Source organism: Anas acuta, chromosome 4, assembly GCF_963932015.1.
Source record: "Anas acuta chromosome 4, bAnaAcu1.1, whole genome shotgun sequence".
In the NCBI taxonomy this organism is placed as follows: Eukaryota; Metazoa; Chordata; class Aves; order Anseriformes; family Anatidae; genus Anas; species Anas acuta.
In genome coordinates this window covers 9,073,224-9,097,323 of record NC_088982.1, presented here as the reverse complement: position 1 = coordinate 9,097,323, position 24,100 = coordinate 9,073,224, and the positions used below count along the sequence as shown (strand labels likewise).

Sequence of the window (24,100 nt, the reverse complement as noted above, 5' to 3'; positions counted from 1 at the left end):
CAAATGAAAAATACAGCACATTTTATCAGCTCGCAGATTGTGGAAGTGATCTTCACAGCTAGATGGCAACAAAAGAATTCCATTAGACTTCCCTCGCTAAAAAGTGAGAAATGTAATGTTGCGAGAGCATTAAAAGCAGCTGCCTGACTCTAATGTCAATGACAGTCTCCTTCAATTTAAATATTTGCAATAGCCATAATTAAACACTTAGTAACTGGCATCAAGTTAAAATAGAAATACATTACATAGTCATACTGCTGTGCAGATTTTAATTCAGATTTATGTCCTCTTTGGCTTTATGCCTAGAGTAAGTCTTGTGATTTAAAAGCTGTTTTACTCAGTATAGAAATTGTCATAGAGGGCAAATTATCTTCTAGGTGAGTAACAGAATTTTGACTTTTCTGGAAGCAGCTTGCTAAAGTGATCAAGCAATGTTATGTTCTCCTTCCACTGTTTAAAGACTGAAGACATTAACCTCTGCAAACAGAGGGATGGTCTTTCGGGTCACTGAGCCTGGCCCCTGGCAGCTGCAGGCTATCGTGTCATCTAAACCTTCTGAACAGTTCTTCTCTTACCCTCTAAATGCAGTGTTGAAAGTGGTGATCTTGTTACACACAGTTACTGTCATGGAAGATGTGTTAGGAGCCTGGCATGAGCATGCCTTCTGAAAAGATGCTTATATAAACAAATGCTGCTTGTTTTTTCCCCCATTTTTATTTTCTGGGAACGTGAACATAGCAAACCATGGCCCGGTATGCAGAGACAGCAGAAATACAGACCTCAGCATTCTCACCCAGACATTTGACATTTTGATCTCTTACAGCTTTTGATTCTAACAGAAGAAGATACATATATACCATTATAGCTTAAAAATAAAGTTCCATTCTAAAAAATTAACACATTTTTATTCTATTGTGCCCGTATGACCCAAATTTTGCTATTCACACTGTGAAGATCAGATACAGATTAAAATTCAACCTTGTAGTAAATAGGCGCACTGGGAGATTTCCAACAGGCCTGAATTTGTTCCAAGGGTACTTTATTTTACTTCGGAGCGCAATATACAAGCTGTGGCTCCACTTCTTGCTGCCTCATAGGCTGCCATTTTCTGAGCTGTTTCTCTGGCCATGAAGCCGTACTGAAGGGTCTTGAACCTCCTTTCCCGACTCTCCTCCAGTTCTTTCCAGTGGTTCCATTGCAAAGAATCCTGCAGAGAGGACACACACATGCTCAGACTGCAGAGAATATAATGCTGCTATTTAGATACACCGAACTTTTATTTGATAATCTGGCTGGCTGGTAACACAGCTATTTGCTAGCATGATTGGGGAACGTCAGCATCAGTTTGGGCATGATGGATAGAAAGGTAACTCAATTGGGTTGCCCAGTTTAAGATGAATTACCCAGCTGCAGCGCTCCACAGAATGTGAGGTCAAGCTAAAACTATCTGGATCGTTTTCTGTGGCTCCAAAGCCACAGAACCTTATGCTCCTTCTTTGCCATCAGGTTATTCTTGAAGCTGTAAATGAACAGTGGCACAAATCCTATCAGACTCCGCTGGCTTGCTGATTTACAAGCTAGGTTCACAAGGGATCATTCCCCATAAAGCTCATAAGAAACAGAAAATAGCTACTTTTTCATCTGGTATTTCACTTAAAATGTTAGAAAAAATACATTTTCTTAAATTAATGGTAGCTTTCTGTATCTTAGTTTTCCAAATCACAATATAAATTCTGTTTTACTAAGAACTTAATAGTGATTTATTAACAAATGTGACTTTCACTTAAACTAGCACAAATGTGTTGGGCCTCAGAGGCTATCACAAATGGAATTGAAGCTACGATCTGGACTTGGGACTTTAAAACATGGGGTTAGTCTCACTTTTTGTCTATATATTGAGAAATCTAAAAGGTAGCTATACAAACTGAATGCCAGATAGCTATTACACTATAACTAAGGATTTTTTTCCTATAGTCACTCTAACACCATGTACAGCAATATGCAGTTCAACTAGAAAAAGATGCTGCTGGGCATATCTGACCGGAATTGAGCCACTTCACTGTAATAACATTTGGACAGGGTCATGCAGAGCTGAACAGCACTGATGGAACAAACACCAAAACATCTAAATAATTTATAGTAACCTTAAGGTTTTCCTGTGGTTTTATTTTCTTTATTATTATTTCTTTTTTTTACAGATGTCTTAACATTTGAGCAGACCATAAACAAAAGCACTGTGACATCTTAGGAGACTTAGTGTGTAAAGCTAAAAAAAAAAAAAGGAAGAAAGAAAGAAAGACAAAGTCTAACTTCAAAACATCTTTAAAGCCTTGGCTTTTTTCACATTTATAAAACACCAGAGCACTCACACAGACCCACATCAGTAGTCAAATGTCCTAGCTCTGAATTTATAATTTGTTTATTTAAAAAATGTCTCACATTTGTAATTATATAGCTGCTTTCCTTTGAAGTCTGCATTTATTGCTTCTGCTTTATACTGGACCTCATTCAGCAAAGTGATTAAGCATATGTTCAAAGCCTCAGTTCAGAAAGCCAGCCCAATTTAGGAAATGCTTTCTTCAAATAGGCCTTCAATACTTTATTTGCTAAAAGGAACAGACCTCGTGTCTGTGAAGCACCTACATGTTTTGCTTGCTGTGGCTTGAAATGGGACTTCTGAGGGCAGCAACCACTGATACTCTGAAAGATTGCACTATTTCAGTTTTTAGACTACACACACTTGAAAAATACATTTTTCCTCTTCATTGAACTCAGCTTCATCCTTCTCACAGAACAGGTAAAGCGTTACTATTTTCGTAGGTAAAGAATTACTATTTTAGGAGTAGGAGATTTAGTTCTAATTTTATAATGCTCTAGTACAGCTTTTAAAAAGTGACCCCGTTGTGACCGTTCCCTGCAGTGTTTCATGTGCTGAGGGAGACGAACTGTTACTGCTACATGGACCACTTGTAAATGTTAGGCATGCGTGAGGCAATGGCAGAAGTGGCAGCAGCAGTGGCAGCAGCAGCTCTCACCCCTTGTCTTTAGACCCTTGCCAAGGAAACGCAACCAGTATAAACCAGCATAAAGCCCACAGGCTTACTGGTGCTTCCATTCGATGTTGTGGGACCTGGCTGAGGAAAGGTCAGGTAAAAATCATGGAAATGATAAAGTGGAACATGCCTTGGGTGCGAGAAGGGGAGAATCCAGTTTCAGTGGGCTGAGAGTGTGTGGTAAGGCAAGTGGGAAGCTCGGTATGGGATGGATGGACCCTGGCCTGTGGTAGCAGAACGTATGGCAAGGAGCTGAGGTCAGGGCTCTGGTTTGGGGACGTTGTGCCTATGTGGGGCGTTGTCACTGCCACTCATGTGTCACACCACCTGCTTCTGCCACCCCTGCCAGTGCTGGCAGTAGAGTCAAACCCTAAACAGCAGATCTATCACACAGCATTTTCCTTCAGTAACTCCCAGACCTTCCTTGATGCAATGCTGGTTTTCTGGGGAGTAATCTTTAAGAGTCCTGCTTGCTTTTTACGCTCCATTGCCTTCTCTACAATCTTTTTCTGCAGGTTTAAAATGCGTTCATCTTTCATATGACTTTCACCAGCCTGGGACTTTCTTTTCTTTTCTTCTTGTCTGCAAAATGAAAAAGAAGCAATGAGAAGGTAAAATAATATCAACCTACAGAATAAATCCATCTGAGTATATATTACGTGGATGATAATGAATTTGCTCTTGCTTCTGGGGACCAGCTAGACTGAAAACAGGTTTAAATCATAAAGCTCAATGAATGTGGAATTCACAGCTTGCTTCTTGTTGTTTACAGAACAGCATTACTAAACAGGATAGAATAATTTCTTCCCACAGGATGCCATGATGACAATAGCTGAAGGATTTCAAGCTGACATGACATTCTTTGGAAAAAAAAAAGTGCAAAACTTGTGTTAATACTACAGCTTTTTGCTTGTGAGAGCTATGGAGTTTTCTTTATATGATCATTAGTATTCATCTCAATTGCTGTATTCCTTAGCAAATGAAAGATATTCTTGCCTGTGTAATCTCAATGCCCAGATTCAGAATATTTGGGGGCAGTGATGTAGTAAGGTTAGAGAGTCTAGGTGGGCATAAATTGATAGTACCGCGTGTAGCATATGTGTAAGGCATAAGCATAAAAGAGAGGTCATTGGATAGGCTTTTCTTTTTTTTTTCCTTTTTTTTTTTTTTTTTTTTTTTTTCTCCTTCTATTGCAGTTACTTTTCAATCCTTTGTTACATTTTATCTGTTCTTGCTTACTTTCACCCAGCTGGCACAACCTACTCACAGTTTTTCATGTAAGTTTCACCACCTTGCACTGTGACTTTGTTACATCCAGCTTTCTCTTTTGTACATTGCCCTTGGATTTGGCTGAGTATCACCAGGCTGCAGCCTTACATTATGCCACCAGCAGTTGTCATTCTCTGGCCAAATCCAGTGCTAAAGGAAGTGTCAGACCCACCAAGGAATACACCTCATATATCACCAGGTTTGATTTGATGTCTTCTCTCAGCTGGCAAGGGGAGTTTTCTTCAAGGTCCTTTTATGCTGCAGTAGTACAACAGTACATTGCTATTATGGGAAACCTGAATAGGATTCCAAACAACCAAGAGCAAAGTGCACTGGGACCATGTTCAGCCTGTACTGGAATTGCTGCTCTGTGAGTGGCAGCACTAATTTCACTCACAGGTTGCCCCTTAGAAATGTTTTACAACAGAACTGTTCCATCATCACCTGGGCATAGAAGTATGTAAGTTTATAAGGCACACTCTTCCCATTACCTCCAGAGGTCCCTTCCGACCTTAACCATGCTGTGGTTCTCAAGGAGCTGGAGGAAGGGGATGAAGGAAGAGGTTTTCCTTCTGATGCTAAAACCACCACTTTGCTTTAAAAAGGGTCTTTATCAAGATTCCAGGGATGCAAACACTTATTTCATCTCGGGAGAGATGATTTTGTCTGCCTTGCTAGCTTCATCCTTGCTAATCAGAAAATCCTCATAACAGCAGGTATTCCCCAGAGCAGCCATTCTGTTCTGTGGTCCCCCAAATCCTCAGCAACTGGATGAAGGGGAAGTTTGACTCATGATACATTCTGAAATGTGACTGTGAACTCTAAAAAAGGGGTGCAGTTTAGCTTGGTTTCTCATTTCCCTGAGACACTTCCTGAACTGTGCTGCTTGCGTCACGCAGTCTGGCTGGGATAACACTTCCGTACCTTCCCTGATACAGTGACACACTCTGTGACACCGAGATTAATCCTTAACACTGCTCTGTAAGTCTAGAAATGATGTACTATCATTTAATCTAATTGAGAACACGGGATATTTCTCCTTGCATTGTAACGAGGCGTTGCATTCCAAGGGATATAGCAGAATATAACAATAAGGTTTTTATGTAAACACTTGATGATTAAATATTGTCAGTGGGAATAAGCAACAAAACCTTTCATTACATGCAAATCCAGATTCTTGTAAATGCCACTACGGGAAAAACAGCAAGAGGTTTAACATCATGGAGCAGCGGCTGCTTATGAATTAACATTGTGAATAGCTGGCTAGCATCAGACTGATATTCAGCCCTCTTCAACACGAAGGCATGTGCCAGCCATCTACTCTGTTCCAAAAAGCAGCCAGTCCCACACACATTCAGATACCACAGCACATCCTAATGGAAAGTCAGAGAGGGGAAGGAAGTCCTGGTTTTCTCTGATGGCCAGGTAATACCTTTTAGGACTCAAGACAGCAAAATCTCATACAATTTCTGTTTCCCCATATGATGTGGGAAGCAAAGTAATAGTCACTCAGAATGGGATAGTACATGGCTAGAAGAATCTTCTCCAGATTCAATAGGAAATTATCTGATAATTTCTGGAAAACATCAGTTATTGGTATTGAATAAACAACTTGAATAAAAGCAGTCTTTAAGAATGGTCTTAGTTCCTAAAAGGTATTGTCAAATCTTTGGTCCAAGAGAGAATTTGTGTCTTTTCTTATGGTCTCAGATGAGTTTTCTGCCTCTTTGTGAATCTGCCATAAATAAAAAAAACTATTTCCCTACTAAAGACTTTGAAAAAAATTGCAATCCTTTTAATGTCCATATGTATTTGAAATGGTTTAATGAACTCCAGTTTTTGCTTAGTGACTTTGTCAGAAATTACCTTTTAGTGGTAAGGAATGAGATGAGATTCTTGTATGTGCCCACGGAGGTTTGTAGTACTGTGGGGTGTATGTATAAACTACTTAAAGGAGGAGGGGAAGGAACTAATGAGAGATTCAACAGAATACGGATTAAAAAATAAATAAATAAATAAATAAAACTTTTTTTAAATTATTTTTTTATCTACTACTCATTTCATTCTCTACTCACTTCCTGTGCATACTGTGCATACAGTCAACAGCAGGAAGACTTTGGCTCACTGTGATAAGTGCAGAGCAATTCCGTCAGTGATGGGTAAAATGTGTTTTTTCTACTTAAAAAAAATATTCCAGGCTTTGTAAACTGAAGTTCACATCCCATACTCATTCCCTCAGTAATTTCCTTAAATAACATAAAGGTGTTTTTTTTTTTTAAGTATATTTTTACGTCACATTTTACAATTTGTAATGGAATTTGGCAGTCCAGGTTCTTCTTATTTACCTATCCCTTGTAATTATTTATCTGCCCTGCAGTTTTAGCATTTGGCCACATGGACTGTAGGTCCAAAGGTCATCTGGCCTAGAAGAAGCAACTCAGCACTAAAAGTTTTCCCTGTATGAGATGAAAGCCCTTGGAACAGCCAGGTTAGGTGATCCCAGCTGTGTTTAGAAAATGGGGAGTGTAGATTTGCTCAGGGTATTCCTCCTGAAAACCAAGCAGTGCCTTCATTTACATTCTCAAACTCCAGACGTGCATTGAAACTGTGACATACATAGATGCATGACAGCTCCTAACTGACTCAGTACTAGCAGCAGATGAGTACAAATGGCTACCTGACCACTCTAGGCACCAAAATATCACTTAAGCACCTAGGACTGTTTTATAGGCTCACCTTACAAATACTAGCCCTGTGTTGTGCAACAAACAGAAGTATATTTTTAACAGCAGAAGGAAACTTAAACAAGTATGGTTGCCTCATATTGCAATAAACAATACAATTTTTTGCTATTTCCTCATTTTTTCAGTCTCAGTGGCTTGGGCTGTCTGTACTTCACAGTTCTTTGTCTTTTATCTGTCCTGCACTCTATAATCTCAGTTATTGCGATGAGGAAAATGAATGTATCTGTTAACAGCTCACTGTTAGGGGAGCCATTATTTTCATATTTAAGCATACTCTACTGCCAGATTGATTACTGTTTTGTACTAATGTGAGGGATTTCAGCATTCGAATCCTGGCTCTCTTCCAAACCAATTAACTTGCTAAGCACCTCATTTCAGGTGGGGAAGTGACTGCTACTCTGTTTTCCTCAGCTGAAATAAAGATTATCAAGCTGTATAATCAGTGTTCACCCACAGAACTGCAGAGTGCTGGAGGCAGGCAGGGACCTCTGGAAGCCGCCTGCTCCAATCCTGCTCAGACAGGGCTGCCCAGGACCACGTCCAGGTGGCTTCTGAAGCTCTCCAAGGAGGGGACTCCACAACCTCTCTGGGCAACCTCTGTCCCCCACACAGCACAGAGGAGCTTCCTGATCAGGTTTGGATGGCACCTCCTGTGTTTCATTTGGTGCCCATTGCTTCTTGTCCCGACACGGGGTACTGCTAAGAGCCTGGCTCCATCTTTTTACAGCCTCCTTTCAGGTATTTATGCTGCTGATCCATCATTGCTGGTGAATTTCTGCCTACTGTTTCCAAGCTAGTGAAGAACTGATTACCAGCAGCAGGGATTGAGAAAACAAATCTTACTTCCCTACTGCAATCACATACGGCACCCTAAGTACTTGCGAAATTTGTGAAATGAATGAAATCACAAATATTACAAAACACCAAACCCAGGTCCCTCATACTGCTAATCATTCAGCCTTTTTTCAGTGTTCTAGGCTATGTTTTTGAAGACCTGAAACAATAGCCACGCACTGGGGTAGCATGGCAGGCATTCCTCTATCACATCTTTCCAACTCCAAGAAGGCCTTTGGTCGCTAAGTCAGACCTGGTGTTAGTTCAGATTGTCACCCTGGAGCAGAAGCTGCTGCCTTCATCTGGATGTTGTCCTGGCTTGGACAGGGGAGGAGGCTTGGGCAGCAGGCACCATTGTGCCCAGCTGGCTTCTGTGTGCCTCGCATATGTGGCAGTGGCTGGGGGCGCATGGATGTGCTACTGTCAGCTATGTGAGACACTAAAATGTGAGAGACAATAAAACAGTGTGGTGTTTCCTAGAGGGACTTGCAGGGGAGCCAGGAATTGAGTATGAGAAGTTTTGTGAGATAGCTTTCCTCTAAACAGCTTTAAACCACATGAATGGGGAGAACATACAACCCCAAGACCAGGCTAAATCTAAATCTAACCCAAAGTAAAACCACCAAACCACAGATAATGTGGACAGAGGGAGCCTCAGCACCAACTGATTTTATCTATTGCTTGATTCTTACTGAGTTTAATTACCTGCAATATAGACATAGCCTCACTAGTGTGAAAGATCTGAAGCATACAGGCACATACCCATAGTACATTAGCATGTACTTAAATGGCCATAAATATTTTGGTGTTCATGTTTGAAAGCTGAGAACTCCAATGTTTGTCCACTTCATATGCCAGTGCTGATTTTCAAGCTGTGTGAAGTTCTAGCAATTAAAGGGACGTCCTGCGTATATCCTGAATTGATTCTTAAGTGTTCTGCAGGCACTCACAAAGCTACTGCTGTGATGGATGTCATGGCTTGCAGTCTATTAAAGGCTGATGTCTCTGTAATTTTTCATGTTCCATTTCCTATTTTGTTTAATATAGTTCATTATATGCTTGCTCAATGTGCTTCTTTTGTGTTGATGTATGTCTGTTTGTAAATGATATTGAAAGGAACCTGCTTGGTAGGGACCCAATTAAACTCCAGCTGACACTAACTAAAGCACATTTGTTGGGAAAAGCTTAGCCATCACACTTCAGCTGATTAGCAGGAGCCTTCAACATAACACAATTGAAGATATAACGTGTAATTTTTTGTTGATGCACAGCGCTATCTTATGAGCACCATTGGTAAGATTTGCTATTCTATGCCTGTAATTATGATTTAATTCTGTAAACACAATCATTTGCTCTTTACATCTTCTGTGCAGTATATCAATACAAGCCAAACAACTAATCACTCACATTGACTTGATAGAAATTTCAGGAGTCTGGATCTGTAAATCAGGTTTAACACATGAAGCCTACAGCTTGTTTAGAGAAAAACAAAAGCTGCAGCAAAGTGTCTAGCACTCCTAAATAGGCCAGCATGCTGCATATTAACACCACCACAGATTTGCATTCTGGATGATAATGCATTAAATACATTTCTGAAGAACAACATTTCTAGTATGTTTTGATGGTGCCTCTTCCTAGTACATGTAGATGCTCCCAAACTATGAGACATGAAAGAAAATGTCTTGTAACATCTATAATGAAACTTTATATTTGCCTTATTTGGAGAGCAAACAGGGCTCCCTTAAAATAAAGTATATTCCTGTATTCCTCATCACGAGTCTGAATAGAAGCTTGCAAACTCAGAGTTTAATTTCATTTAGATTCTACCATCTTTTGCATGGTGGTCTGTTCTAAATAACATTTCAAATATGTCGGGACAAAGAGTGAATCAAAGTTAACCTCGCATTCAAGCATAGCTTATTTCAGGATCAGAAGAGTTTTAGATTTGAATTAAGGCAAAGAGCCTGTATTAAAGAAACCCAGCACTATGCAATGTGCACAAACCGTGTATCTACCATAACAAATGATTATTAGAGTGCTCACTGGAAGAAACACATTTTGTAAGGTATACAAGTTCTTAATGCCTAGTTCGAATCTCTGGTGGAAAAGGATGACTTGAAATGCTCCCACAGGCTTTCACAACACTGAATGCTTGGAGATGGGAATTTATTTCCAGCTCTAACTCCATTTCAGGTCCTTTAGTCTTAGTCTTCTCTTTATAGACGCTGTAGAAGAGAAGTTCACTGATCTATGCAGTCAATCCACTGGAGCTGCAGTTATTGATTCATTAAACTCATTAAACTATGCTCCCGAGTACTAACACAGTAAAACCTCACTCTTTGGAGATTAACTGTCAGCAGCAAACCGAATCACAGCTGGGACCGGTGAAAACTATTTGAATGAATACACCAATACTGCCTGCTGTGATTGGGATTTAGAACTGGAAGATAAACCAATAACATGAACTGAACTCTTACGAAGCCGCCTTCGATATCTAAGTGATAAACACAAATTTAAGACGTGTCTAAAGACGCATGCTTTTAGCCTGATAGAATATGTCTTCAAAATGCCACCCTGAACACCGGCTTGCAGGATAAATATGGCAGGACAAGGACTAAACTATCTAACTCACAAAAGAAAAAACGTGAAAGAAAACTTGCAAAAAATAGCAAATAGTCCAGATGCATTAAAGATGGCATAAGATCAAGAGGTGTGCCATATTTTATACTTTTACACAGGCTTTCTTCCTGCTCAGATTTATTTGCAAATAGTTTCAACTTAGATTTTAAATTCTTTGTGGAAGGGACCTATCTTCTGCATATGTAACCATCTACGATGGTTATGGATCCTTTATGACAATGAATAATAAATACGATAATGAATAATGAATATGAATAATGAATACAAAATTTGATCAGAGAGCCTGTAAGCAAAGATTTTTCTCTTTGATCTACTGCTATAATTTATTTAATTTATAATTTATTATTATTATCAGAAAATCTCCTTCCTAAAATATCTTCAATTTCCAAAATAAAGCCTGCCCTTTTACATAACAAATGAAATTCAAGGAAGAAGACTATAGCCCTAGTGTATTGGTTTAGATGAAAATGAGAAGCCACTTTTAGTAGCAAGTTAGAATGATTTTAATAAAATCAAATTAGTTCTGATTAACTGAAAAGGAGCAGAAGAAAGGCAGAGCATCTTTCACAAGATACGAGTTTGGCTCCCAATCCTGAGGCAATGCTGTCAACACTAGCCTATAGAGCATCTTCAACCACAAATTCAAACTGATGAAAAAGATTTGTTACATTTGATGCAAAATATTTTCAAGAATAAATCCTGGTCCCAGTGTAATCTTTGACAGAAATCACACTGCTTTATAAAAGGGCAGTATTTTGCCTTTTTTTTTTTTTTTAATTCTGAAGGGGCTAGCAAAACATTAACAAAGTTGTAATGTGCTAAATGTCGTATGCTGTTTTATACTGACTTTAAGGCAGCCGCTCGTCCAAGTTCTGCTCTGAACACAGAAATCTGGTCCAGTTTATCTAGAAGAAGTTGTTCCTTAGCTTGTTTTTCATGAATTATCTGGTCTCTCTTCTCTTCCTCTGCTGCCTTCTGTGCTTCTTTGAGTAGAGCGAGGCGTTCACGTAGTTCCACTATTGACATTTCACAAATTAAACCGTGGCCACCAGTCTAGGAAATACGAAATATAGGTTTAAATAACACAGTAAATGGCAAGGGGAGAGTAAATGACTAAAACCAGAATATTTTGATTGTGTTCCAAATCATGCTGAACATATTTTGACTTCAAAAACGACAGGCATGGCTCTAACCTAACTGTAATTTACAAGCTGTTTTTGAGGTGTAGAGCTCATCTTTTGTATGTGTAAAAACACAAGGCTCACAAAACATTTCATGCAAAAGCACTGAAATATAGTGTAGATTAGACATAAACACATTTGCTGTCCAGAAAAATAGTAGTTGACCTATCTTTTAGTTTTAGTTAGACATTACAAGTTTTGAAATGTGTAAAAGTGCATATTTTCTAAGTTTGTAAAACTAGAACTGACCTTGCACTCAAAAACATGGATTTTTTTTAATTTATCTATTTCCATGTTACAGATTTGATCTATGATGGCATCTACTATTTTTATCTGAAAAGACATGGAATAAAAAATGCTTTGTATACAGGAAATTCAAAAAAATGCCCAAATTTAAATTATTCAAACACAAATGTTTAAAGAAAGCTTTTTAAAATCTGCTTTGCAATGAGAATGTGTAGTGGTTTAACCCAGCAGGCAGCTCAGCACCACACAGTTGTTCACTCACTCACCCTTCGTGGGATTGGGAGAGATCTGGGAGAGCTAAAATTCATGGACTGAGGTAAGAGTTTAATAGGTCTGAAGACGAATGGAATACAGTAGTAATAATAGTGACAGAGGAATATACAAAGCAAGTGATGTGCAATGCAATTGCTCCCCACCCCACTGGTGAATCCACATGTCTATCCTGTCCCCAAGCAGTGACCCCACATCCCCCCCAGAGCAGCCCCTGCAGTTTCATTGCTCCGCATGATGTCCTACAGCATGGGACGTCCCTTTGGCCAGTTTGGGGCAGCTGTGGTGGTTCTGTCCCCTCCCAGCTCCTGGTGCACCCCAAGCCCACTCCAGCAGGGCAGTGTGAAACGCTGTAAAGGCCTTGGCTTAGTGTAAGCACCACGCTGCAACACCTAAACCATCAGTGTGCTGTCAGCATTGTTCTCATCCTAAATCCAAAACGCACCCTCATACCAGCTGCTAGGAAGAAAATGAACTGCATCCCAGCCCAAATCAGGACAGAGGGATAATGAGCCTGATTCTGAGATATAATGAGAGACTTCTGCACCTTAGATTACATCTGAAGACAGATCATTTCTAAACAGTTGTATATATTTGAAGTTTTCAGCCCTTGTTCTTACATAAACTCTCCCTTTCCCTGTGTCAATGCAATTATACACCTGCATAAAAGGAAAACTTGCACAAAGCCACATGAATATTGAGCCTCTCTGCAGTTTTCTCTGGAAAATTTCACCCCTTACACATCAGCTAACATTCTTTTGTCTGTCAACCTAGTTTTGGTACACATCTTTGGTACATATCTGGTACCATGGCATGTTATAATGGAATGCATATGATGGGTGCAGGAAGTCAAGATGCTTACCAGATAAAATTGTACAAAATTAAGAGTGATATAATCATTAAGATTTTAATCACAAAGGCCTTGGTCTACTTAGTTCCATAGAACTAAGAACATAGAACATAGAAAATTAATAACAAGGTTTGGAAAGGCTGAACTAGAGGAGGGCAATATAAAAGAAAAACCACTCCTCCAAATTTATTTCTAAGACTGAAATTAAGTGGTAATGATAAATCTATGTAAGTAAAAATCAATGTAATCACTTTAATGGAAATTATTCAGTTAAAAGAGCCTTTGTGTTTCAAACAATCCTTTTTAGCAGGAAAAAGCCCCTGTACTGAATACTTAGTTGCTTGTTGACAGAAAACTATTTACCTTTCTGCTTTTGGGTTTTTCACAAAACAGAATGTGAAGGAAAAAAAGGAAAAGAGAAGGGTGCTCTGGCAAAGACACATGCTCTGATTGTTTGGCTGCAAGAACTGATGTGGTCCCTGTCCCTCTTCTCTGGCTTGGTGTGTCATCTAAGCAGCCTAGTCAGGAACCCTTCATTGACTGAGCATTTTGTGGCTGTTCAGAGCAGCAGGTCTATGAATCTGGGTGAAAGATGAGAGAGGTGAAGAAAATAGTAACGGCAGTGGGAAGAAAAACACCAAATAAGACAAAGAACCAGGCTTAACCACCTGCCGCTACAGCAGTAGTGCTTAAGGGGGCTCAGTATTGAGTTAGTCTGGAGAGCCTGGTCATACAAGCACAGCAGTGAAGGAGAACGTGCCTTGGGCAGCCATCCCTGGGGACTTCTCCAACATTTCAAGGAGTCCCTCCTACCATTTTGGTCCCCACAGCTTCTCTTCCTAAAGCTTCAGAAGTTGAGCAAGTAGGAAGAGAACATCACCTCACTGTTTTTTCACCTAAAGCTTGACTCTTCAGTTTTAGTTCAGTGGTTTCTGCTTCCACACTCATGTTTACTGAACATGACCTAAATAAGCATTGGTCACCAGTAACATCAGAAGACTGATGGAAGAGTTCAATATTAAAGTTTTCTTTTTGCATCTTTTTCATAGACATGTAAACACCATTCGTAAACACCATAGGTTACTGAAACAATAAATGATCATTTATCTCCTTCTCAAATTTCAATTTAGGGTGAATTTGCAAATGGTAAATGCTATCATACCTTGCCTCTAATTTGAACTACGCAATGACCACCAAGTTGTATTCACAGAAAGTGAAAGGAAAATGTTTTACAACAAATACGTCCCACTGGTTGTGTGTGAGCACGGTAAGCAGAAACCAAAAAGGCCCAGGGAAGAGAATTTCCTAGAAGCATAGAATGGTAGAGGTGAATACTTTGAGTGTGCGCATTTCAAAAATATTCAGTGAAGTGGTTCCTAAAATAAGAAAGTTTCTATACTTGTGCAGTAGATAATGCTGATACTTGGGCAACTGAAGCACCATCAAGTTAAGGACTGGGTACTTTAAAAATTGTGAGAATGAGTGTGAATTTTATGGACACATACTTAATTTTATTGAGCCTGAAAAAGCCTTTTGTAGAAAGAGAAAAATAGGGCAAGCTATCACCAAAAGAATGCTAAATGACTCTTGAGAGCCATTGCAATAACAAGTATAAGGGAACTGTGAAATAAGCTGAGATATCATTCAGTTTGACTCTCTTATACTTGCAATATGACCTGTATGGCCAGCCCATTTCCAGCAACCTTACACTACAGTAACCTTACAAATAGCATAAGCTTGATTTCAAATGAGTTTTTCATGTATGACTTGAAACCAGTTATGTTTTTCCGCTGTCTTTTCAGATGAGCTGGATGGGAAAATGCACTTAAAGCCATATCTGTACTTAGAAACAAACACGATTCCAGCAGAAGATCTATGTCAAGGGTTGACAGCCACTGTAAGTGGCAATGAAATGAACTAGGTTCACAAATAAAAAAGTACTGACATTCCAATCACCTTCACTTGCCTGAATGAGAACCTGCACCATTTTACCATTGTGATTGAAGAAGTAATGACATTTCCACATCCAGCTACATTATACTGTTGTGTCTTTGCAGCCTACATCTTATGACTTTGCAGCCTACATCTTGTGACTGAATCATCTGGGTAATAACTGTGCAGTGAGACCACGTGCTAAGGGCTCTGTTTAGGGATGACAAAATGTGAAGCTCTATCTGGAGCAGTAAAAGACTTACAGATTGGAGTACCTTTCTGCTATTTCTATGAAGACAGTTTACAATATCTGTGGTGTAAAGTAATTATTTGTACTCTTCACTTATTTCTCTTTTTTTTTCTTTCTTCCTTTCTTTTTCTTTTTCTTTTCGTTTGTTTGTTTATTTGTTTTGTTTTTATTAGATTTCAGTATTATTTCTCCATGAATGGCTGGAGTGAGTCTGGGTTTGAAAAAGAAGAAAGAAGAATTGCATTCTTTGGCTGGAAAGGTGGAGAAGCAAAGAAAGTAAAGGAGGATTTGACATCTGGGGAGTTGGTTTTATTATCGTTCACTTATTTCACACTTAAGATTAAATGTGTTCTAAATTCTGATAAATGAGATGGGTGCTTTATCTGGAGCCTGCAAATATAGCAGGTAGCTTTACAATCAGTGAATGTCTCAGTTCTCTTCAGAGGAGCAGGAGATAAAACTAAAGCATCATACAGACTGTTTGAACAGCCCCATGGAGGGAAGACCTGTTCCTTCTGTATGGTTTCTGCAGACTAGCCATGGATGGTTTTGAGTTTGTTACCTTCATTTGAATGCTAATAAAAAAAAGCAAGAAAAAAACAAACAAAATGATTATATTTAAAATTGGTGGGGTCATTTTATATTATTTTATGTTATTCTTTTTAATTTGGGTGTGAAAAATGGAAGAGTATCTTTTAGCTACTCTGCTTCTAGTTTAGTGGTAGGATAACAGATTTCTAGATGCTAAGTCTGGAAATTCTGCAAAAGTGCTCACTGCCAAGCCCAGTACCAGGCATATTAGTTGTTGTGTATCAATAGTAAGTCCAAGAAGTTTGGGATATATTTACTGTGGACTTAACCACACGCAGACAAGGCATTTGCACAGTACATTGTAACAGAACAGCAGGTTTGGGTTCTCCAGACAATCTCTTGTGTATACCTGAATGTTGACAGTTTTGAAAGCACAGGAAATTAATTTTGCCAATTACCATGGCAATCAACACAGCACTATGATAAAACAGTACATCAGTTCACACTTTGTTTTTTGTGTCAGTCCTTACTGAGGACTGATGAATCTGTGACTTTTTGAAGGTGGATAGCACACGTTGTCATCGCTTTGTAGTCTCTTTCTGAAGGACGCTGAGGAAACCTAGATACCATTGGCAAAATTCAAAGAAAGTTCAAAGGGCCTAAGATTTCACTTACCATGAGAAGTTTTACGTAAGATCTCACTTACCATCACAATATTCTTCATGGTAAAAATTTTATTTTATAAACTTTGTGAAAGTTTCATTTCAAAACTAAACTTTGTGTCATGGGGTCACTTTGTATTTAACACTACGCATGCAGGCTGAGATTTATCAGTACACAACTCCTCTGAACATGTGAAGCACACACAGTATGCATCTATGTAAAAACTGTAGTTCTTCCTTTTGGGCTTACCTCAGTTAAATCAACAAACTTGTGTTTAAGGATTGGTAAAGATTCAATGGCTCGTATTTGTTGAATTAATTCACATCTTTTCCGAAGCTTCTCCTCCTCTTCTTCTAAAGCTTGCCGAAGAAGTTCTCGATTTTCTTCACTAACTTCCTGAACTGAAAGAAAAGAACTAATCTCTGTTAGCTGATTGCATATTTTAACAAGTAGTCCATCTGGAGGAAAATTCATACGCATTTGTGAATAACGATAATAATACGGATCTAAAGGTACTTGAGGGAACAATCTGTCATTGGTGGGAGGAATGATTAGAGAAACAAATGAGTACTTCCCACCTCCAGTATCTATCATTCTATTCAACACTGAAGCATATTGTATACATACATAAAAAAGACACTTGAATTATTGCATCCTAATTTCTGCTCTAATTAATGTATACTGTTTCATTATTTAATAAAAGGATATGATGCAGTATCAAACATTCATAGTTTTTCAAGCTATATATATATCATAGAAATCATTGAATTACAAAGGTTGGTAGGCTTCGCTAGACCATTTTTGACTGGCTAACTCTCTCTGCCCCCTCAAATTCAAGTACGGAGTAAGATAAGCAGAGAAAAGTCTTCTGCTCACTAAAATATGCACAGAGGTAACCCACTTGTACACCAGAGGTTAAGATGGTATTGCACTGCAGTAAGTACAGACATGCCAGTCAGAACGGCCTTCTGCCTGGACTTCATTCACTGATGCATTAACTGAAGAATTTTCTTTAAGAATTATGGAGGATGAGTAACATCATTTCTCTTCATCCTAATGAGTGGTCTGTCTTGGAGGTGCTACATCCTCCTCCCTCGTGATCCTACCCTTCTGGGAGATGTCTTTTCTTTCCTCAGCTACAATCTTCTTTTCCAGACTGTCTTCTCTGGAGAAGACAATAATCTTGAGCTATGATTCTTTCAGAGTGGTTGCTAGGCAAATCCTCTCTTAATGGTATGAATCACAAGAAGCTGAGCTTCAAAACTTGATTTGACAAAATGTACAGTCATTTCACATATGCTGCTTTTAGATGGAAGGGAAACCAGTTGCAGAACATTAGTGCTGTATTTTTCCCTTTTAAACAAAGAGTAATTCCCATGAGCAGTAGCTTAGAATTTCTGATCTACCCATTACAAACCTGCTACTGGCATTCACATGCTTACATTTCTGGGAATGTATATCCTGAGTATTTGCCTCAGCTTCCCTTTCCTTTCAGTAAACATTGTAATTACCCCACTAAAATAAAATAATCTGGGGACATTTGGCATCATCTTTTTTTTTTTCTTTCTATTTTTCTTTTTCTTTTATTTCTTTCTTTATTTTTTTCTGGCAATATATAAATACCTATCTGCTGTTTGTATTTCTGAAGCTTTAGTTTTGCTTGCTTTGCATTCTTGTGTCCTTCCACGACCTGCTCCACCAGCTCTCTCATTTCTTTCTGTTCCTGGAGACGTTTCTCTGCATACTGGTGCATCAGCTCTGCTTTCTAAATTCCAGACAAACAGGTTAATAAAATTACTGATAACTGGTGATCTGAGAGCCTCAAATCATTGAAACAGTGCAAAGGTAAATGGATTCGTAGCACTACATCATTCATAAAAGCAGCAAAGGACTTTGGCTGGGGACAACATAAAGACCCGGTTTTAATGCATCCCTCTCTACCTTTTAGTTTCACACCACAGCCCTCCATAACATTTGTACTGTGATTTCCCAGGGTTTTCTCCCATATGTTTCTAAAAGTAGACAAAAAAAATAATCTCTGGATCTGATTTTGAGATACCAAGAAGAGTGCCAGTCTAATACACAGACAGTTGTATGCCTGCAGGATCTTCTTTGGCCTGAGCTGTGTATCTGTAACGTACAGAAAGTCCACTTTTAGTGACCACGTTCCTTTCTTTGCCAGACAAAACAAACAGGAAGCAGAAAACCATTTTCTAACATTCTTTTCTGTATTTTCTGTTTTAGATGGAATACCAGAGTTTTAAAAGAAGGAGGGAGGCCACCATGACAGCTGTTGGTCATGGATAGAGTGCCCTGCTCTCATCTGTTGGAAAGTGAAGGGAGCTGTCAGGAATTGGTGAGGTTAGAGCAAGTCTGATTTGCACATTCCCAGATAAATATAGATTGGGATATTTCTGTTAAAAATAAAACATACGTGCCCTGAAATCAAGGTGAATATAATAGTTACAATCATTTTGGAATGGGTGTGACCAACCATACCATGCACAGTTGTACATGTTAGGGTTCACTTTAAGTTCTTGCTACAGAGTGTCTAGATAGACATAATGCCAAAAAAGGTTCAGATTTTTTTTTAAAGGACAAAAAAGGACCACATTAAGCACATTTCCCTTTTGTAGCATAGCTTTTATAAAAACCTTTGTGTCCCAATCCTAAGTTCCTGAGACACTACTGAGACATCTGTGAGAGGTGGCCAAAAGTACTGGCCAGCCTATGGGCATAGCAATAAACCAGGATGAGACAAGAAAAGCAGTGGACACCATGTGTGATAGTGACTATTAAAAATATTAAGTCTATAGTATCGGTGATTCCTTGAGCATTTGCTTAGTTTATAGGAAAACCACGAGAAATGTATTGGGGTTTGGGAAAAAAAATGAAAAGATCTAACAATGTTTTGGGAAAAAATGTGATTTGCGAGATTGTGAAATGTGTGAGAGGTACTTCTTGGCATAAGTATTCATTTTTCATGTACGTAGATCTAATGAGGGTTCCCTGTCTGAATTTTCCCCTACGAGAGATCCAGGCATGTCAGATAATATGAAGTAAATTGAATTATATCAGTTATAGAAAACAAGTTCTTTTATATTTGTGGCTCTCATTTTAACAAGATAATGAAATTAGTCATATATTGATGATTTCTTTACAAACAGTGCTTAATATCTCAGTATCTGTGTAGAAGGAATATTAACAATGACATGAATATAGGGCAACATGCTTTAAACTGTTCAACTGAACTCAGAAGTGCTACCAGTCAAATCAAAATCTTGTAAAAAATGCTTAGATGTATAAGTATTGCTGTGTCTGGAAGCTATAGCAGTATTTTTTTCATTGTTTGCAGACTCCTGTGAGTAAAGACATTGTACAGAACTTTTATAACTGATTATAAGAGTTATATATATATATTATAACTAGTTATATCTATGGTAAGTTTTGCACTGCTTTAATGCAAGCAAAATTTGAACAACACTATATATATTACCTCTTCTCTCATTAGATCAGCTTTCTTCTTATTTTCTTGAGTTACATTCTGATGGGCTAAAACTGCCTCTTCATGACTCAGTTTCCCTTGAAGCCTCCTACACTCTATTTCAGCCAGTTGCTCCTCCAAATCTTTACCACGCATCTGTTTTTGCCATTCCAAGAATTCAGATGGGTCTCCAGCCCCTCGTAGCAAATTTTCAATTCTGCAAGAGTGAAAGAAGAGTATACCATAGTAGGGATCTGGCTCTCCAGCAACTGCCTTGGTTTGTAAAACATTTCTATCAGTTTGTTCTGACATAACGTGTTTGATCTCTCCAAAGAAAAAAGGTGGTCGTAGCTAAGTCACTTCACAAATGCATTTTAATTCCAGTGTAATAGGAGATCCTACTATGAAGAAAGCCTGGGAAAGCTGGGCAGGAAAAAAGTGCATGAGGGTGTGAAATTTTTCAGAACAGTAAAGCCCCAGGAGAGGGCTAACTTTATTTATATATGTATTCTCACAAGGAGTAAGAAGAATCAGGCCAATGGTATGTACATTTTCTCAGAGGATTACTTTGCTTAGAGGTAGAAAGAACAAGAAACTTTTCTCTTTGGCAGTCTTCTTGGCCACTTTTACACAGAGAACTAAAATCTTTCTCTGCTTAATTCTGTATGTTTTGTACTGTATCAATTAAATAATCCTATAACATGTAACGAGGACAAGAAGTATTCAGTTATTAAGCAAAACCACATTCTTATTTTTTGTGCTTGGTTGAGAGAGAAGCATAGCAAAGCCCTGCAGCAGGCCCCTCAAAGTCCAGCAGCAGAGGATTGAATGAGCCAAGAATTTGGGCAGAGACACAAAAATGCAGTGAGTTGTGCCTTATTGTTGCTCCCCAATGCATATATATGTATGTGCTGTTTGTTGAATGCAGCTGAAGATTACATCTCATGAATATAAAATAGTGTTAAGTTGAGGGGAAAATCTCTTCCTTTACCAAGTGGAATAAAATTCTGCCAGATAGAGTGAACGGTATCATGCATAATTGTATAAAAAAAAAACTCAATATGCATACACATCTGTTAATGATAGGAGGTAGCACAACCTGAGTGATGTGTAATATCTTACTGCTAAAATCCTGATCCATATATCAAAATTTGCTAGATCCAAAAACTAAATCCAACTTTAGGCACTCATTCCAGGATTTAAAATGCTAATATTTAGTCCTTAGCCTGCTAAGTTAGGTGGATTAGTAATAATACTAAATCAAGATGACAATGGTATAGGTTTTATCTTTGCTAAAATTATTATTGAAAATGTTCTGTATTTCTAGTTATATAATACAATCTGCAGTGTACATTCAGAAGTCAATCTCTCCCTAATTAACATCAGCTGAAAACCTATGCCACTTAGTCAGGCTTCCTTATGTCAGAGCCCTAACAGCACCAAAAGAACCTGCAACCTTTTGTTCCCCACTCCTAGGATTTAGTTTTCTGTGTTCAAAGGCAGCTCTGTTGTGGTGCAGCTGTACACCACTGGATCAGACTGCAGTGAAAAGAGCTGTGTGAGGAAGAGCTGTGAAAATTCTTATGTGTGCGTGGACTTTCTTTCTGGGAGCTGCATTTCGGTTTGTGCTAACAGCCACTGTTCTTGCCTAAGCTATGCTGCAGGTATGCGTGTGCCCACCCCTGTACTTGCTGTCAGGATGTTGTCCTTACATGCCTTGCTGTCACTCTCTGCTCCTGGCTCATTTGCCCGGTGGAGCAGCAAGCTCTTAGTTCTCCATGACAGCTGACTGTGATAGAAATGGACAGGTATTTTTATATACGGATAAACAAGTTCAACTATCAAATCTGGCATTTAGTTCCCCAGAAACTGTCAAAGAAAATGAAGGTATATGAAATGATTTGGCTTAAAATATATGCTTCTTTTATAATGGACAGGGGTAAATGTGTATTTGGGACATTATTTATTTGGCAGAATTGGAATAAATATAACAAGTGATTTGTATTGGACTTTACAAGTGGACACTACCCAGAGTGTGAAATCAGAACACTGTCACACTTCGACAGCATCTACAGCAAAATGACTTTAATGTAGACATTCATTTTAGACTACTTTTCTCTTTGTCAGCAATGTTTATATGTTTATAGAACAGCTTCCTAATGCCTTACAACAGATCCTTTATATTATTTTACTTGGAGTTTACTTGGTTATTTTCATGTGGCTAATTATTCTGTATCAATGAATGTGAAAAATAATCTGAGAAAGATGCTTGATTGTACCTCTTGAGCTCCTGTTCCATTTTCCGCTGATAGAGGGCACCCTCCCTTAAAATAGCTGCTGCATTTAATTTAATAGGTATATTGTCAATCTGTCAAGAAAGGGAATGTACATACTATCGTTAGTAATGTAAACTATAAAACAGAGTATAAAAACATTTCAATGGGTTAAATAAATCGACCTAAGACAGCATAAATTTTGCTTAAAGCATTCATCTAGCATTAATCTGACATTCACAATGAAATTGCATGCTGTTCATAAACCACTCAAGCTGCTTAAGAAATCAGCAAAGTCCCCCAAGTGGATTATAAATTTGTAATCACTCTTGGACCATGTCAAATCCCTTGGAATGTGTTCACTTCCTTTCATTGGTTCAGTGCTCATATACATAGTGTGCATGGATTCTATCTGGGTTGAACAAAGAAAATCAACTGCTTCCAAAGTTAAATATTTTGTGTGCCTATCTCTGAGGGAAAACAACTTGGCCAAAAACATTAAAGTAAATCATAAGCACACAAAGGTCTTAAAAGTTTTTTGCAAATAATCACTGTTTTAACCTAATAATATTTCTAAGACAGCTGGTATTACCAATTGCCATATCCATTTGCTAGACAGAGGCAGCAAAGTTCTCAGTGACTCTCAGCCTTCATGGTACAAGTTGGACTAGATCCTGTAGCTGCTCCGTGGTTCTTCAGAGCACTGCCTTAGGACTAACTTCTAGACAACCTATAAATACTGTGTGAGGAAGGGAACAATCTCTCTTCCAGTTAAAATGCTCCTTGAACACATAGACTGTTCAGATAACAAAATATAACACCTTTGCAGATGTGTATAGTTGGAACTGATCAGAACCAAGACAAAGCAGTGCAAGTGGGATAAGAACTGGGATCATTCTTGCAGAAAACCAAGTTCAATCACAACACATTTGACCTAAGTCCAGACAAGTTGTTTAGAATCCAAACGTCTATTTAGACTCCAAATTAACAACTTAATGAGTAGCTGAGAAACAGATGCAGAGAATCACTAAAGCAGATATTGTATGTGCAAATATGTTCTGCAGTCTCCTGAAACATATAAGCTAACTGGAAAAGCAAAGGGATATTTTATACTTCATATTAATTAGGCATGTTGAGGATAATAAATGCATGGTACCACCTAGAAATTCAGTGAGTAGAATTACTGAGTTTTCCACGTTTAGAGTTGGAATGGAGCTGTCCATTTTAATGGACAAAAATTAATTACCTGCCTATTTCTTGGCAAAATGATGATAACTCAAAGAATTAGGACAAGAACCCCAAACAATGTACTTAAAGATGGCTTTAAAGAGTAGGTAGACCTCACAAGGTATTTGAGGTCACAATACAAACACAGTCTCCTCATTAAATTATTCTGGATAGGAACTTGAAACAAATGAAAGGTGACAGATTGAATGATATAAGAGCAAACATTATCTGTACCATAATTATTGCAGAGAGAGCAACTTGAGTTTTCATGTTCTGTACCATTAACGGTGAACAGACCATTTTCTGTATTTACAGTTCTCCCACCCTTGGAAATCCTAGTGGAGAAACAATCAGTATAGTGGATTTTGTGACCTGACTACATGTCTGAAGGACACAAGACAAACATCCAGACAGATTGTATATTGCATATCAGACAATCATTAACTGGAATCTTCGTTCTTTAGAATCTCATATCGAAACTGTGATTTATGGATACAAAATTCTTCCGTCCCTGTGCTGAGTTCTTAAACCATGGGTTCACAATTCTCCTGCTGTCCGTACTGGACTTCCAGCATGGATCTGGGTTGATGTTGTAGCGATGTCTCCTGACTGGAGTTCCTGGGTTGACCCTGGACCTTGCTTTGTCTAAGGAT

At 38.5% G+C, this 24,100-nt stretch overlaps 1 protein-coding gene across 3 annotated transcripts in view; it reads right to left on the bottom strand.

The window, feature by feature from the left end:
* Positions 1–695: 695 nt before the first annotated feature.
* Positions 696–24,100, bottom strand: part of CFAP99 (cilia and flagella associated protein 99) — a 56,927-nt gene continuing 33,522 nt past the window's right edge. For all 3 annotated transcript variants that reach the window (XM_068679719.1, XM_068679720.1, XM_068679721.1), the window contains 7 exons: positions 22,227–22,315; positions 19,960–20,164; positions 18,087–18,228; positions 16,713–16,864; positions 11,388–11,593; positions 3,473–3,635; positions 696–1,207 (listed from right to left, as the gene is read on the bottom strand). In XM_068679719.1, coding sequence (XP_068535820.1) covers positions 1,040–1,207; positions 3,473–3,635; positions 11,388–11,593; positions 16,713–16,864; positions 18,087–18,228; positions 19,960–20,164; positions 22,227–22,315 — 1,125 coding nt within the window. In that variant the 3' untranslated portion in view covers positions 696–1,039. The remainder of the gene's footprint in view (positions 1,208–3,472; positions 3,636–11,387; positions 11,594–16,712; positions 16,865–18,086; positions 18,229–19,959; positions 20,165–22,226; positions 22,316–24,100) is intronic.